Genomic DNA, 16147 nt, shown 5'->3' with positions numbered 1-16147 from the left:
GTTGACATGAAAATGGATGGAACTACATTGAGTACAATCCTAAAAGAAAACCTATCAAAGGCAAGAAAGCGCTTGAGACAGGGAGAGATTTAACATCCAGCAGGTGAACCACCACCCGTAAAACCTAACACATGAACATACAGGTCCTTCTCAAAATATTAGCATATTGTGATAAAGTTCATTATTTTCCATAATGTAATGATGAAAATTTAACATTCATATATTTTAGATTCATTGCACACTAACTGAAATATTTCAGGTCTTTTATTGTCTTAATACGGATGATTTTGGCATACAGCTCATGAAAACCCAAAATTCCTATCTCACAAAATTAGCATATCATTAAAAGGGTCTCTAAACGAGCTATGAACCTAATCATCTGAATCAACGAGTTAACTCTAAACACCTGCCAAAGATTCCTGAGGCCTTTAAAACTCCCAGCCTGGTTCATCACTCAAAACCACAATCATGGGTAAGACTGCCGACCTGACAGCTGTCCAGAAGGCCACTATTGACACCCTCAAGCAAGAGCGTAAGACACAGAAAGAAATTTCTGAACGAATAGGCTGTTCCCAGAGTGCTGTATCAAGGCACCTCAGTGGGAAGTCTGTGGGAAGGAAAAAGTGTGGCAGAAAACGCTGCACAACGAGAAGAGGTGACCGGACCCTGAGGAAGATTGTGGAGAAGGGCCGATTCCAGACCTTGGGGGACCTGCGGAAGCAGTGGACTGAGTCTGGAGTAGAAACATCCAGAGCCACCGTGCACAGGCGTGTGCAGGAAATGGGCTACAGGTGCCGCATTCCCCAGGTCAAGCCACTTTTGAACCAGAAACAGCGGCAGAAGCGCCTGACCTGGGCTACAGAGAAGCAGCACTGGACTGTTGCTCAGTGGTCCAAAGTACTTTTTTCAGATGAAAGCAAATTCTGCATGTCATTCGGAAATCAAGGTGCCAGAGTCTGGAGGAAGACTGGGGAGAAGGAAATGCCAAAATGCCAGACGTCCAGTGTCAAGTACCCACAGTCAGTGATGGTCTGGGGTGCCGTGTCAGCTGCTGGTGTTGGTCCACTGTGTTTTATCAAGGGCAGGGTCAATGCAGCTAGCTATCAGGAGGTTTTGGAGCAATTCATGCTTCCATCTACTGAAAAGCTTTATGGAGATGAAGATTTCATTTTTCAGCACGACCTGGCACCTGCTCACAGTGTCAAAACCACTGGTAAATGGTTTACTGACCATGGTATCACTGTGCTCAATTGGCCTGCCAACTCTCCTGACCTGAACCCCATAGAGAATCTGTGGGATATTGTGAAGAGAACGTTGAGAGACTCAAGACCCAACACTCTGGATGAGCTAAAGGCCGCTATCGAAGCATCCTGGGCCTCCATAAGACCTCAGCAGTGCCACAGGCTGATTGCCTCCATGCCACGCCGCATTGAAGCAGTCATTTCTGCAAAAGGATTCCCGACCAAGTATTGAGTGCATAACTGTACATGATTATTTGAAGGTTGACGTTTTTTGTATTAAAAACACTTTTCTTTTATTGGTCGGATGAAATATGCTAATTTTGTGAGATAGGAATTTCGGGTTTTCATGAGCTGTATGCCAAAATCATCCATATTAAGACAATAAAAGACCTGAAATATTTCAGTTAGTGTGCAATGAATCTAAAATATATGAATGTTAAATTTTCATCATTACATTATGGAAAATAATGAACTTTATCACAATATGCTAATATTTTGAGAAGGACCTGTACTTTAATCTAAACCAGTTCAGATTAAAGTATGTCCATGTGCTGGCATGGCCCACTAACAGTGTCAGACCAAAATTTAACTAAGAACCTGTGGCAAGACTATTAAGGTTTACAGATGTTACCTGTCCTATCTACTTAGCTGAGCTGGTTTGCAAGAAGAAAATATTTTGCTCTCTAGATCAACAAAGATGGTAAAGAAATGCCTAAAAGAGTTGCAGCTGTAACTGCAGCAAAAGCTGGTTTAACAAAGTATTAACTCAAGGGGGCAGTCAGTTGGAAAGCATCATTTTATTTCCTTGCACTACTTTGTGTTAGTCTATCACAAAAAATCCCAACACAACACACCAAAGTTTGTCACTAAATGTGAAAAAATTAAAGGGATATGTATACTTTTGCAGAGCAGTGTAGATGTTTTATATTTAATGTTTCCTAGTGATAGTAGAAACACATTTCCACGTTAAGAAGTGAGCACACATACATGCACACCTTAAAGTGCATGAACACCCCAGATCTCTTGTACACCCTATTTGGGTCATGATCCTCAACGCCTTTCATCTTTTCTTAACTTCTCTCCCTTTTCTTTCACTTTTTCTACAACCATTTTCCTGGTTTTCTTTCCTTCAGTGATGAAGGTAAAGCATTCCAACACTCAGCGAGGGCAGCAAGATATATAAGAATATATCAGAGTATGCACAGTAGGGAACAATCGTGCAGTTGCACACACATACAAACACCAGGCACAAGTACACATGTACACAGAAATAACTATTAACGTCTCTTCTAACATCCTCGTATGGCAAAAAGGAAACCTTTCCATGGATTCCAATAAAAGGTTAATCAGTTCCAACAAAAGACCATTCCCTGGAGCAAAGCAAGCTTTACCTATCGACAGTGCATCATCTGTGAGTGCCTGTGTGTAAAGGTTGAAGTGATTTTTCAGAACACAGCAGGATATGTTTAAATCCAACTGAGTATTTAAGTGGCAGACAGAAAACGTGAGTGTGAGTGCAATCCTAAATATCAAATTCTTTGGAGGGCAGACACCTTTAACTCTTTAAAGTTATCATAGCAGTAAGTCAGATCTGCCTAGCCGTACATGTATCAGTGTGAACAAATAAAATATCGTCAAATGCAGCTTGCCAAGGCGTTTGGTTTAGATTTTATGGGAAATTACTCGGAAAAGAGATTGATGCACTTCTGAAAAACACATTCAAAGGCAAAAAAAGAGCTTTGAGTTAATAAAAAGGACTGATTTAATTGTAGAGATAAGATAACCACAGTCTGTTTTAAATCCAATTAGCAGGCATGAACAGTGATCCAATACTAAGTCAAATCAAGAGTTTACCATCCTTTGACATTACATTACATCATCTTTTTTACTTGTAGATAATTTTATTTGATTCATTCAATGTAATCCTGTCTTCTTCCTATCTTTTAACTTGTATGTCATTTTAAATTGTATTAGCTTAATGTGTTTTTAAGTATAGTCAGTTTGCAATAAGCCTTTTACATTAGTTCGTATTTTAGCCCCTGACTTAACCCAAAATCTCTAGGCAAATTGATAAGTAAAGTCAAAACCAGAAGGGAGAATATCATATTCAATATTAAACATCTAGAAATATTCCAGTCAAAGATAGAAGAGATTTAGTGATGCTGACATTGCTGCATAATTGTCTTAAAAAGAATACCTATTTAAAGCATGTAAACACTCTAGCAATAATTGATCTGTGTCTGAGTTAGCTAAAATGAACAAGAGCTAAAATTTATCAAAGAAAGTTCAAAAACAGGATTAATTTCCCCCTCAGGAAATTCTTGGCAAGACCTCACTTTGTGCACTTCAGTGAGAAAATTTAACATGAGTGTGAGCTTCTGGACACATCAGTGTTAGGCCTCTCTGCTTTGTAATCGACACAACACGTTCCTCGATACACTGATTAAATTCCCCATTCAATCACAATGTAATCAGTTTTAGAATGTATTGATTTAATACAATGCTGGACTAGAAGAACCAATAAATCAATAAATATTTTACCTTAGTTCATGTTGTCAGATATAAAGTCAGCTAAAAGATCTCAAAAGCTACACATCATGCACAGAACATTTCAGAACTGATGAAAAAAAATCACTAATATCTATCATTCTCGGGAGGGCTTACTAAGATTTTATTTTTTTTTTGCTTTTTTCCACATGTCCGGTCTTGCCATTAAGACATACCATACAAGAAACTAGATGATGTACGTGTACCAGCACAGCTTTGGTATACAAAAAGGATATCTGGAGATGCTATCCTAATTAGGTGACTGTTTTTATTAAATCAGGACTGCATCTGGTAGCAGAATGGACCAGCACCGAGGAGGAGGCACCCCCGCAAAAGCCCCCAAATTAACCGGGCAAGCATCAGAAAGCAGTTTAGGACCAGTTTAGGAATGGCACTGTATTATCCCGCCTGGTAAGATAACCCAAGGGCGGTCAAAGAAAAGGGACTGCAACCGTGCTCAGTTCAGTTCTTGCAACCCATAGACAGATTAGAAAATCCTTGAGACTAAAGCCAGCAAGAAACCAACTAACAATAGGCCTACCAAAATTAACCCAAGAGCACATCATTCATTCATTAGCGGAGATCACAAAAAATTCTGAACAACATCTAAACAAAGAGTCTGGGCAAAAATGTCATCTGTGGGTGAGTTACAAGGTAAAAACCAAAAGGTAAATCCCTACCACTATCACCACCACAACAGTGGTAGAGATTCATCCTGTAACCGGTGGGTTGCCGGTTCGAACCCCTGCTCTGTTTGTCACCGTCGTTGTTTCCTTGGTACAGGACACTTTACCCGCCTTGCCAGCTGATGGTGGTCAGAGGGCCCGGTGGTGCTGATTGTATGACAGCCTCACTTCTGTCAGTCTGCCCCAGGGCAGCTGTGGCTACAATGTAGTCTACCAATGTCAGTGTGTGAATGTGTGTGTGAATGGGTTGATGTCTGATTGTAGTGTGAAGCATTTTGGGATCTTTGTTTACTTGATAAAGCACTATACAAGTGCAGACCATTTACCAATCACTGTGAATTCTGCTCTTTACCAGAAAATTCTGAGGGAGAATATCCAACCATCATTGTGAGACCTTAAGGTCAAGCTCACTTGGGTTATGATGTAGGACAATGCACACTCGCAAGGTAACCTCTAATTGGCTCAAAGAAGCACAATTAAGGGTTTGGTTTGGATTGGCCTAGTAAAAGCCTGGACTTAAATCTGATTTCAATGGTGTGATATGACCTGAAACAGCCTGCTCATGCAGGAAACCTCGGCAATGTGGATGATTACAGCAATTTTGCAAAGAAGAGCAAGGACAAAATTCCTCAGTTGTTGCCGCCAAGGTTAGCAGCACCGGCTTTTAGGTTTAGGGGGAAATTAATCTGTCACAGAGTGCCACGTTAGTTTAGGTAGCTTGTTTCTCTTTATAAATGAAATTATTGTTTGAAAACTGTTTTTTGTATTTACTCAAATTATCTTTGTCTAATATTTAAATTTGTTTGATTTTTTCAAACATTAAAGTGCAACAAAAAAAAAAAAAAACTAAACAGAAAAATGCTGTAGGGGGCCAAAAACTCACAGTTCCCCTATGTTTAAGATTTTTCTTTTTCAAAAGAAAATCATGAATTTAAACTATGATACATCTACAAATACTGGTTGCACTTTCACTGGATTTTCAAATCTTTAAATGTCATTAGTAATACTTGTAATATGATATCTTTAAACATGCAACAGCTAAGTGAAAATTGAGTGTTGAAAGAAGACAAAAGGAGCATGACTGGATGGGAGAGAGGGGCTTGAATTAATAACGCAAGACATAATGGGATTACGACAGTGTATCACAAATCATAGCGCTATTTTATTTTGATAATTGAGCTCTAATTATTGCAGGATGAGGCCAAGTATTATGGGGTGTTTTCAATTCACTACAACTGTTAGACATATCTGAAAGTTTACTCTCAGACCTACTCATCTGTGGGTAAAAATACTATGACTTTAGGCAGTTTGGTCCTAAAGTAGTTGTAGTAGTTTGAATTTTTGCACATGAAACCCTGATGACTTGAAGTACATTTAAAAAAAGTGTCTTTTAAATATCACATATAGTTTTAAAGACAGACAAATAAATTTGAAGCCACTGCTGGGACAACCACTTTCTGTCCTCTGCTAAGTATAAGATATTAGCCTTATCTACCGGTGCACACTGCTTACTTCTCTTAGGTGGGCTAGCTCGACTACATTAAGCTACTATCTGGACCTAAACACACAATCCTCAATACACAGTTCTAATCCATATTCATAAGTGTATAGTCACAAAAGGTACACAGAAACCAACGACCTCATCAAATTACATGCAGAGAGCATTTTTCACCACTTGCAAGTGGAGCTCTCACAGCATTGCATGCCTCTACAGGTAAATAACTCACAGTTGTGCTGGATTAATGGAGGAAAACAGAGTTTACGATATAATCACAGGACACTCGGAGGAGAAATTGGTCTTTGCTTTTGATCATTGTGGTATCCTCATTAATGCATCTTAAAACTTCCCATTACCATTCTTAAAGTCATACTATAAATACACATGAGGTTACTCTTAAATATATTGCAATCTTCAGAATTTGGACAACACTTCAATAATACTGGATTTGTGCGAGTTATTCAGTTATATTAAGAGTTATTCAGGTACTGATGTTTGTGCCACTGGATCTAGGGAGTGCAGCGAAGATGATCTCATGTATGGCTGTGGTTACTCATCACAAGTAAGTGTTATTGCATACTAAACCCTATATTAGTCAAAAACTATAAGTCAAAAACTATTTCTATCATGGGAGAAGAAGTGGAGGTGGTGGAGGAGTATAAATACCTCGGTGTTCACCTGGACAACAGACTAGAGCGGAGATGCAAGTGTGAAGCTGTTACAAGAAGGGACAGAGCAGACTGTACTTCTTGAGGAAGCTTAGGTCCTTTGGTGTTTGCAGCAAGATGCTGCTTATCTTCTATAAGTCTGTTGTGGAAAGTGTGATCTCTTCTACCATCATCTGCTGGGGAAGCAGCATCAGAGCCAGGGACTTAAAAAAGCCCAACAAGCTGATAAAAAAGGCTGGCTCTGTTCTGGGGACTCCTCTGGAACCTCTGGAGATCATTGTGGAAAGACGGATTCTTCATAAAATTAAGAACATTATGGAGAACCTTGAGCATCCACTTCATGAGACTGTCCTACAACAACAGAGTGTCTTCAGTCAGAGGCTTCTTCAGATCTGCTGTAAGACGGAGCGCTACAGGAGATCCTTCCTGCCCACAGCCATCAGCATCTACAACGGCTCTTTGAAGAAACCTTCATAATGAGCTACAACAACAGTTAATTTCCCTTTGGGATTAATAAAGTATTTTTGAATTGAATTGAATTGAACATTACTACAATATTTAATGGTTCTTGTAATCCTATATTATTATTTTCACTGATGGCATCTTTGAAAGCCTTTACTCTGAGCAGTTGCACAGTGCAGAAAGGGAGGTGGTTCTTCCCTCATGTCACCCTGATAAGAGTAGTGAATGTGTCTTTGCTTCTCTATTCAGCTCCTCTGTGTTAGTCTCCCTCCCTCAGCTCCTCTGCCTTTCTTCTGCCTCAGCTGTTCCCCATTATCACCTGATTGCTCTCACCTGCACCCTATGCCTTACTCCACACCTCCCTCAGTATTTAAGCACTAGTTCTCTTTACTCACTGCTGGTTTCTTCCATTGTTCTATCTGGCGTTCTGTTTCGTATCAAGCCAGTTGTTTGCCGTCATATTCCATGTCCTGTTCCCCTTGTGCAGTTCTTTGATTAAGTTTGCTTAATCATTATTTAATATTCTCACCTCTCCACCTCTGGTTTCCGTCTCCATTTGGGTCCAATTACAAACCAACAATGACAGAATACCCAAAATTGAATTTCTGTTGTTTTCTGTTGCCTTAAATTTGTATCAGGAAATCTATAAATGATTTCAAGGTGACTATTACAGTACAGAAAATATATAAACTGCTATAAATACTCACATCTTTGTTGGTGACATCCGCTTGAACCAGGGTTCCATTAAGACATGGCTCCACATAATGCAATTCCTCATTGTACTATATATAAAAACAAAGGAAATGTATGAAAGCATTTCATTTAAAAACTTCCAATCTGCTTGAAGGGCAAATTATTGAATTTTAAAAATTTATTATGAAGACTAATAAACTTCACTCATCTTGATGACAAGCACATGTGCACAAATTGCCCAATACGCATTATACCAAATGCCTGCTCTTCGGTAATAATTCCATTAAATGCATCAATATGAATTAAACATCAGAGTTCTAGGAAGACAATGGAATTGTGTTTCTCCAAGCCAGTAATTGTGCTCTAATCTGTTTCTGTGTTTGCTGTGAGTGAGAAGTTTAGGACTGAGAATGTGTATTTATTACAGAGCAATACATACTCCCACTGCATAAGATTGTTTTCTCTCAAGAGTGTATATAATTTGCTTTATCACTTCAGCGAAAATAATACCATGATGGGATGTGTGCGAACAATGGTTTTGTGAAATAGTAATGACAAACTTATCAAAATAATTCATTATTTTAAAGTAGCTTTTCAAATTCCCCCTGCTTTGTTTCCAACTGACAAATTTTCTAATTACCATAATAGCATATTAAGTGTCGTTGAAATCTTTGTTTACCGTAGAAAATGAAGTGCCATTTTAATGTCTACATCTGTACTCAATTCAGGATTTTAGCATCTCCAATTAAAGTTTCAATCAAATAATAAAAACAAAATCTGAATGTAATCTTTTAGTCATCAGAATATGCAAATATTTTTTCATACTCTTCTTTCTTTTCTAGATGGAGATATTACAAAAATCTGACTGTTTATGTTTCTGTACAGTCAAAAACTTGAACATGAAATGTGTGTGTTCAGCAGAACTGCATCAGCCTGAATAAATGATAACAATAGCTTAGATTGCAGCAACTAAGCCTGTCTTTTTTCATTTTAAATCTTCATTCAAATGGCGATTAATTAGTTATGAGCATGACAGGAAAGACAGCTCATTTCAAAAGGAAATGTCTAGTTTAAAAAGGAGAAGATGAAAATGAGCATGTCTCATTTGTGTATGTAAGCTTGTTGTTTGTTAACTGGGTCAGAACATTATATCTTGGGACTAAGAAGCAGACTTGACATAAGCTTAAAAGAATCTTTACCCATGCAGATGGAAGTGTTCCCCATTTTGTTTTGTTTTTTGCACAGTATGTGTTTGAAATTGTTCATTGGTAACTTTAGTATTAACAGTTTATATTTAGGGCAACATGGTGAATCTGGTGTGTAGCAATGCTGCTTCCTAGCTAAGTGTTTGGTTCAGATCTCTTTTGTGGGTGAAGTTTGCATCTTATCAAGCATGCATGGGTTTTCTCCTGGTATCCTGGCTTCTACCTAAAACATGCAGCAACAACATGCAAGTAACTGGAAACTCCTAATTGACCTTAGATGTATCTGTGTGCATTGTTGTTTGTTTCCTTGGAAAGAGACAAACTCCCCTAGTCCAACTGCGACCCTTAAAAGGATTTAGGGAGTAGAAAAATGGATGGGTTGGGTTAAAGTAGGCTTTCAGTTGTCATAGTTGCTGGTATGTTTACTGGATTTAAAAGAAAAAGATTGGTCTTAAGTGTGGATTGTGTGGACGTACAGCAATTATATTAAAAAAGTCATCATCTCCAAGAGTGTCTAGAATGGAGGAAACAGTCTGCCTGGCAATAGTCAGTCTCAGGCCTTTCATGCTGCCGCTGACATCCACTAGGATCACCACATCCTTTGGAGAGGTGGCAGCCTGGATGTACCACTTTCGGTTCCGACAGTCAAATGCTATAACTCCATGTTCATCTGGCTTCCATTTGATTCCTGTAGCATTGTATAGTATATGAAATAAAAAAAAAGCTGCATTAGTTTGTATCATAAATATTTCCATTTACCACTTTTGTTATTCATGTAACATTCATGGTTCTCTTTCCATAAAGCTACTTCTTGAAGCATTCTGTTTTGAGACCTCCAAATTGCCAAAATTCATAAAAGCTGTTCTGTGTCCCCAGTACTGAGAAAAAACTGAACACCTCACAAAAACCACTTCAAGCTATTTCCATTAGGATAATTTCTTTAATAGGTAAAAAGCTATTTATTTGAAATTCAAGACAGGTTTGACGAATACCAAAATAATAGAGTTTCTCATTTTTCTCACTGTTTTTCCATCAGGTACTTTGGATGTATCCAGAGAGAAAGTAACACTGGAGGAGGCCATTTAATGATCTCAGTTGTTCTATTGTGTGTGTCAGAATTAGGAGGAGGTGATCAAAACGAACAATTGACACTTTCCAGTGATTTTATAAAATTCACTGCTGTTTTAAAACTGAATGGACTTCATGATACTGTCTAAATTATGTTTCTTTTATTTCATTTTATCACACCTTATTTTTTTTTTTAACTGTTTTTTCATCCCCTTCATCCACAAGCTAATCTTTATAAACTCCATCAGCCTTCTGTTTTCCACCTTATGCATGTCTGAAAGCACACACTTACCCGGATATTGTCTAAAAAAGCCCTTAGCGCTGCCAAAGTATTGCCATATAAGCGAGGGATCCCTCTCAAAGTTGTCCACAAACACCTTGTTCAGGGCCTCCGACCAGTACACATCATTGACAATCGCAGAGTCTAAAAACATACAAGGAGAAAAATAAAATTTGGTTGAATTGTGAAAGGTTGGAGCTTGCAATTGGTTGGTGGTAACTGCTTATATCATCATATTAAAATCACAAAATACCAGTCTACACATCTGCATACTGGCCTAGTTATTAAACGACGATTTAGAGAAAATGCTCAAACATTAAAAACAATGAGAAGGTTTGAGACATCAGAGCTGAAAGAGAACAGAGTAAAGCAAACGGATAACTTTTGCTAAAAAAAACAAACAAAAAGCAAAGCAACTACAGTTTGTGCAGATTTCATCAGAACCTAATTAGAAGGTGATTCTCAATCCATCTTTTTCCTTTCATTTCAAACAAGTCAGTTAGCTAGTCAACTAAACAACGATTAAGCTCCTTCAGTTTCCAGTCTTGCCATACATCTAGGTGTATCTGAAAATTGCATTTTACTTGGGGATATTTAAAGGGCAACTATTATGCAAAATTCACTTTTTGATCATTTTTATACTTCCATTTGGGTCTATCGGTTCTACAAACAGTCCAAACGTTAAAACAAAACATTCAGTTGTTTTTTTGACTATAAATGAATGTTTTTAATTTTTTTTAGAAAAGGCGCAGTTTCAAAACCTGTGTAATTGTGACATCACAAATACACTGGCACCTAGCAAAGTTACCTGAGTCCCGCCCCTGACTAGCAACTGAACACATCTTGCCGGCTGGTTTTACCTTACACACGCTTTACAATGGTCACCCTCAAAGGCAGATGTTCTGTTGTTGGCAGCAAAGACCCACATGTGTCCATGCACATTCTCCTACTGTCGGATAACAGGTTCGTGGCTCCATTTTATTTTTGAGGGCAATGTTCCAGTCACATTGACAAGGACAGTACTAGTTTGCGCAAATCACTTCACCACGGACTGCTCTGAAAACTTACATCAGCACACGTCAGGATTTTCAGAAAGACTCAAACTGAAGAAAAATTCAGTCCCTAATGTTCATGACAAATCTGCAGATGACAGAAATGTAAGTACTTATTGTTTCTTATAAGTGTTGGTTTCGTTTCCAAGTAATAAGTGCTGTTTCGGGGAGCGCCATATACAGCTAATTTGCATAACAGTGACAGAGCCCTAAAACAACTCATTCTGAAAGAAGCTCAAAAAAGTGGGAAATGATGAGGTGAAATCTCATTATCTGAGAATGATTTTGTGTGAAAAATGTAATTAATATGTTTTGTATAGCTCATTGACCTATCCCAAATGTGTAAAAGGAAGAATAATAGGTCACCTTTGGTGAAACATCCAATCTTTTTTTTAAATAAAACATGTTATTAATGTGCAGGTTTATTGAGATAAAAGGAGTAAAATTTGGTGTGCTACTGCATAAGGACAGTCAGTTACTTTTTGCTGTGATGTAACGATCTTACTTTTTCTGATTCCATACATTATTGCCAGACCATTTCAGGCTGTACACTCAATGCTCAATAATATGCTTTTGAGTAACCCCAAGGGTTAAAATAATTATAAGTGGTCAGAATTTTACTTCTGAACATTGTATACATGCAGTAAATATGAGCTATCTAAGTTGCAGCACTCATATCATTGAATACATTTACATGTCCCAACAAATATGTGGCACCCTGACCTGTCCATAGATCATTAAAAAGGCTATCAGATGTGTAGGAAGGTGATATTAATCTAATGCCACAGATGTTCAGCACCAGAGCATGCAAGGCAGATGCACAAAATGTGACAGGGGTATTCTTTACTGACTTTTTCTGAAAGCTAACTTAGTTAGCAACCCTCTGAAGCCCACATATTTCTGTTGGTAGTTTAATGGTAATGTTAGAAATATACATTAAAACAGCTACAGTTAAGCCCTTGATTATTTATAGCCCTGGCAGATTTGGGTTTAACTATATAATTAAATTTTACCATTATCTTTCTTCTGATTGAACATAATATTAACGTTTTGGATGGCCCAGTCAGAGACCCAACGTAATCTGATAGAGAAACTGCAGAGGGAGCGAATGATTTGGGTGAAGGGAAGAAGGTCTTCCATCCTCAAATACTTGGAGCTCATCTCCGTAAGCACACAAAGCATTGGTCAGCAATTATAAGAAGAGTTTGATTGCTGTAATTCCAACAAAGGTTTTTCCATTGACTATTGAGAAGGGCAAAAATAATATTCCTCATGATATTTTTAGTAAAATGTAAATAAAAATAGTTTTTGTTATTGATAATATTTTTACATTGATTTATTATCTTTTGAGAGATCCTTGCCTCCTTTTCTTTCTGAAACAAACTCATTGGTTAAATGAAAATACTTTTCAATCTAAATGTAATAAAGTTGCCAGGGGTATGAATAATTTTGGGGTTAACTGTAGGCATGGAAACAATATGAAAAATTAGTTTGATTTTCAAAAAATCCTGAAGGAAAATTAAAAACTGCATGTTCCTCTATGTGTACAATGAAAGTGATTGAGAGATTTTATGCTTCGATTTGTGGTTTAGAAAACCTGCAAAAGTGTGACTTTTTATTTATTTATTTTTATTTATTTATTTTTTAAGTGTTCATTGCTTTTTTTGCCTTTGCTGCCTTGCAAAAGGTGCATGTTTATTCCCTTATACAGTATGAGTATCTGCAAGGTATCTAATGTGTACAAATCAAATATGTATGTACATGTATGCATATAGAATGAACAATAACATTTGCACATAAATCCACCTTATACAGCCTTACAGTCAGACAGATACGCAATACCCTTTAGAGTGAGCAAGAAAAGAACAGCCAGGAATGCATACAGAGAGATGGGCAGAAAATGACAGACATACAGACAAGTACCTAATGGATGGAGTGAAAGAGAAGTAGATCACAGATTTCACGTCATCTCCAATGCTGGCAACATTGTTTTGCTGTCAACAGCCATGCCAATAAGCCATGATTGAATTATTCTTCTGGAAGCTATAACACACTAAAATCCTCTGTTGATAGTCAACACCCATCCACCTCCAGGGTGGAATGGAGTGGAGAGGGAACTGGAATAGATCCATGATGCATTTACACAACAATGCAGACACTTCTGGTGAATTTTCAGTGTCTATTACAATCTGAAATAATCATAATGAGGAAGCAAGCATAGGTTCTACTGTGCCAATAAGGTTTAATTTAACAGCGCTCTAACTTCAGCATAGTCATATTTATTCTATGCACACCCATGTTCATGTACTAAGATGAAAAGCTAAGATTAAACAGAACCACATTGTGTGACTAATAAAAACATAACTAAACATTCCTTGCTCAGATTATTTGCATTGTTCAAGTTAGATTACGACCTCAGGGAAAATTAGGAGGGAATTTAATAAACAAGGTTTGAAATCATGATTATTAAACTGAAAAGTAATGGGCATGGGAATGCTAACATGCTAGCAAAAGTATGTACCTTTTAGGAATGTTGGCTTCAGCACATCCATCACACATGTTTGTATGTCATGTCAAAGAAATTGACTGTCTAGGCTTGTGCGCGTGTGTGTGTGTGTGTTTTACTTTCACTGTTTGAAAGAAATAACTTTGATACACAAAGATTTACACTATGACAGACTAAAGGAAAATTCATCACTGCTGATAAAAACAACTTTTGTCCACACACTTCAGCCAGCTCTGCAGCATAAAGTATTCGGTTCAGATGACAGTGATTGGAGAGTGCATGTGGGGACAATAGGAGTCTGTGAAGCAAACTGGCAACAAAAAAGAGTGAACAAAGGTAAAAAAAAAAGCTAAAGTGCAAGTCTTTTTTTTCAGTTATTTCATCCTTGGTTCCTTTCTAGCAGTTATTCTTCGCATCTAAGCCCCGGAATGTAAGATGAGCGAGAAGAGAAGAGACACAAGGGGTTCAGCCAAAAAGGCATTTAACAAAATGTAACTTTCTTTCTTGGTATGTGTCATTATAAACCATCAAGATTTAAATATGACATTTTACTCAATTGCATCATCTTTTTTTGTTGTTGTTTTGTAAAGGTTTTTACACACAAAAAAAGAAAAGTAGGGTTGTCTTACGTGTTTGGTACATCACAGATGCAAAGAAGACAGATCTGTCATCCTTCCTCTCTCCTTGCCCAACTCTTTTACAGGTGCGTTTTTGGAATTTCAACATTATTCTGTGCTCAAATTTTCAAGTAAGACGTAGAATGACAGTAAAGAAAGGAGACATAAAAGTTCTGATGAATTTATGATCCATGGTTGAACTATTTAACCTGCAGAGATCTACTTCATTAAGCAGATTCTGGGCATTATTAAATTTTTCTGGGCATTTTTACAACAGTCAGACAATGTGATTATGAAATCTGTGAGCACAGTCATTTCAGATCTTATTATATATGACTTACATATAAATGTATTTCTAGAAGCTTTAAATTGTTAGGAATCTTCAACACTTTAATTGCCAGCAATGAACGAACTGATAAGGCTGATTGCAGTGCAGCTGAGATTTTGAGATTAAAACACATCTGAATATGATTTATGAAAATATGTAATGTGAAATAACTACTCATATGTCTGACAGTCACATCTAGAAACAATCTATATTCTATAAATTAACCCAATTTTGACTGATTATAACTGTGATGATGCAATTACAGGTTTGTATGTAAATTGATTATGTTGGAATGTGTTTTCTATCCTTCCCTCTGCAGTTTTAGTGATTGTGATCAGATTTCTTATCTTTTTAAACTGCTTTGTAGAAATAAATACCTGCTTATTGATAATATCACAGTCAAATGCTTAATTCTTGAACCTAATCAGAAGAATACCTTGTTAAGTTCCATATTTAAGTTCAATTATTTAATTGAAGGTAGTGGTTCCTGTATTTTTTACTTTTTGACTCAGTGCAGCAGTTACAGAGACTCATTTTTGGCATGCTGATATTTATAAACATTCCTAGAAAGACAAATTATTGAAAGTGCATAATTCTTGTACTTTGTACAGTTTTTTGGTCTGTCACTGTATACAGTCAGAGCCTTTAAAACACAAATGCTGCTTGAAAAATAAACAAAGTAATTATCAAACACGCTACATCAGTCCACCATTTACAGGTCCTTCTCAAAATATTAGCATATTGTGATAAAGTTCATTATTTTCCATAATGTAATGATGAAAATTTAACATTCATATATTTTAGATTCATTGCACACTAACTGAAATATTTCAGGTCTTTTATTGTCTTAATACGGATGATTTTGGCATACAGCTCATGAAAACCCAAAATTCCCATCTCACAAAATTAGCATATTTCATCCGACCAATAAAAGAAAAGTGTTTTTAATACAAAAAACGTCAACTTTGAAATAATCATGTACAGTTATGCACTCAATACTTGGTCGGGAATCCTTTGGCAGAAATGACTGCTTCATTGCGGCGTGGCATGGAGGCAATCAGCCTGTGGCACTGCTGAGGTCTTATGGAGGCCCAGGATGCTTCGATAGCTAGCGGCCTTTAGCTCATCCAGAGTGTTGGGTCTTGAGTCTCTCAACGTTCTCTTCACAATATCCCACAGATTCTCTATGGGGTTCAGGTCAGGAGAGTTGGCAGGCCAATTGAGCACAGTGATACCATGGTCAGTAAACCATTTACCAGTGGTTTTGACACTGTGAGCAGGTGCCAGGTCGTGCTG

At 37.3% G+C, this 16147-nt stretch overlaps 1 protein-coding gene across 2 annotated transcripts in view; it reads right to left on the bottom strand.

Annotated features, from left to right (window-relative positions):
- Positions 1-16147, bottom strand: part of cacna2d3a (calcium channel, voltage-dependent, alpha 2/delta subunit 3a) — a 189151-nt gene that overhangs the window by 79612 nt on the left and 93392 nt on the right. For both annotated transcript variants that reach the window (XM_047372268.1, XM_047372278.1), the window contains exons 6-8: positions 10361-10492; positions 9477-9688; positions 7810-7884 (exon numbers count right to left, since the gene is read on the bottom strand). In XM_047372268.1, the coding sequence (XP_047228224.1) occupies positions 7810-7884; positions 9477-9688; positions 10361-10492 (419 nt within the window). The remainder of the gene's footprint in view (positions 1-7809; positions 7885-9476; positions 9689-10360; positions 10493-16147) is intronic.

Source organism: Girardinichthys multiradiatus, chromosome 1 (genome assembly GCF_021462225.1).
Source record: "Girardinichthys multiradiatus isolate DD_20200921_A chromosome 1, DD_fGirMul_XY1, whole genome shotgun sequence".
NCBI classification, from domain to species: domain Eukaryota; kingdom Metazoa; phylum Chordata; class Actinopteri; order Cyprinodontiformes; family Goodeidae; genus Girardinichthys; species Girardinichthys multiradiatus.
This window is presented reverse-complemented; position numbering and strand designations above follow the sequence as displayed.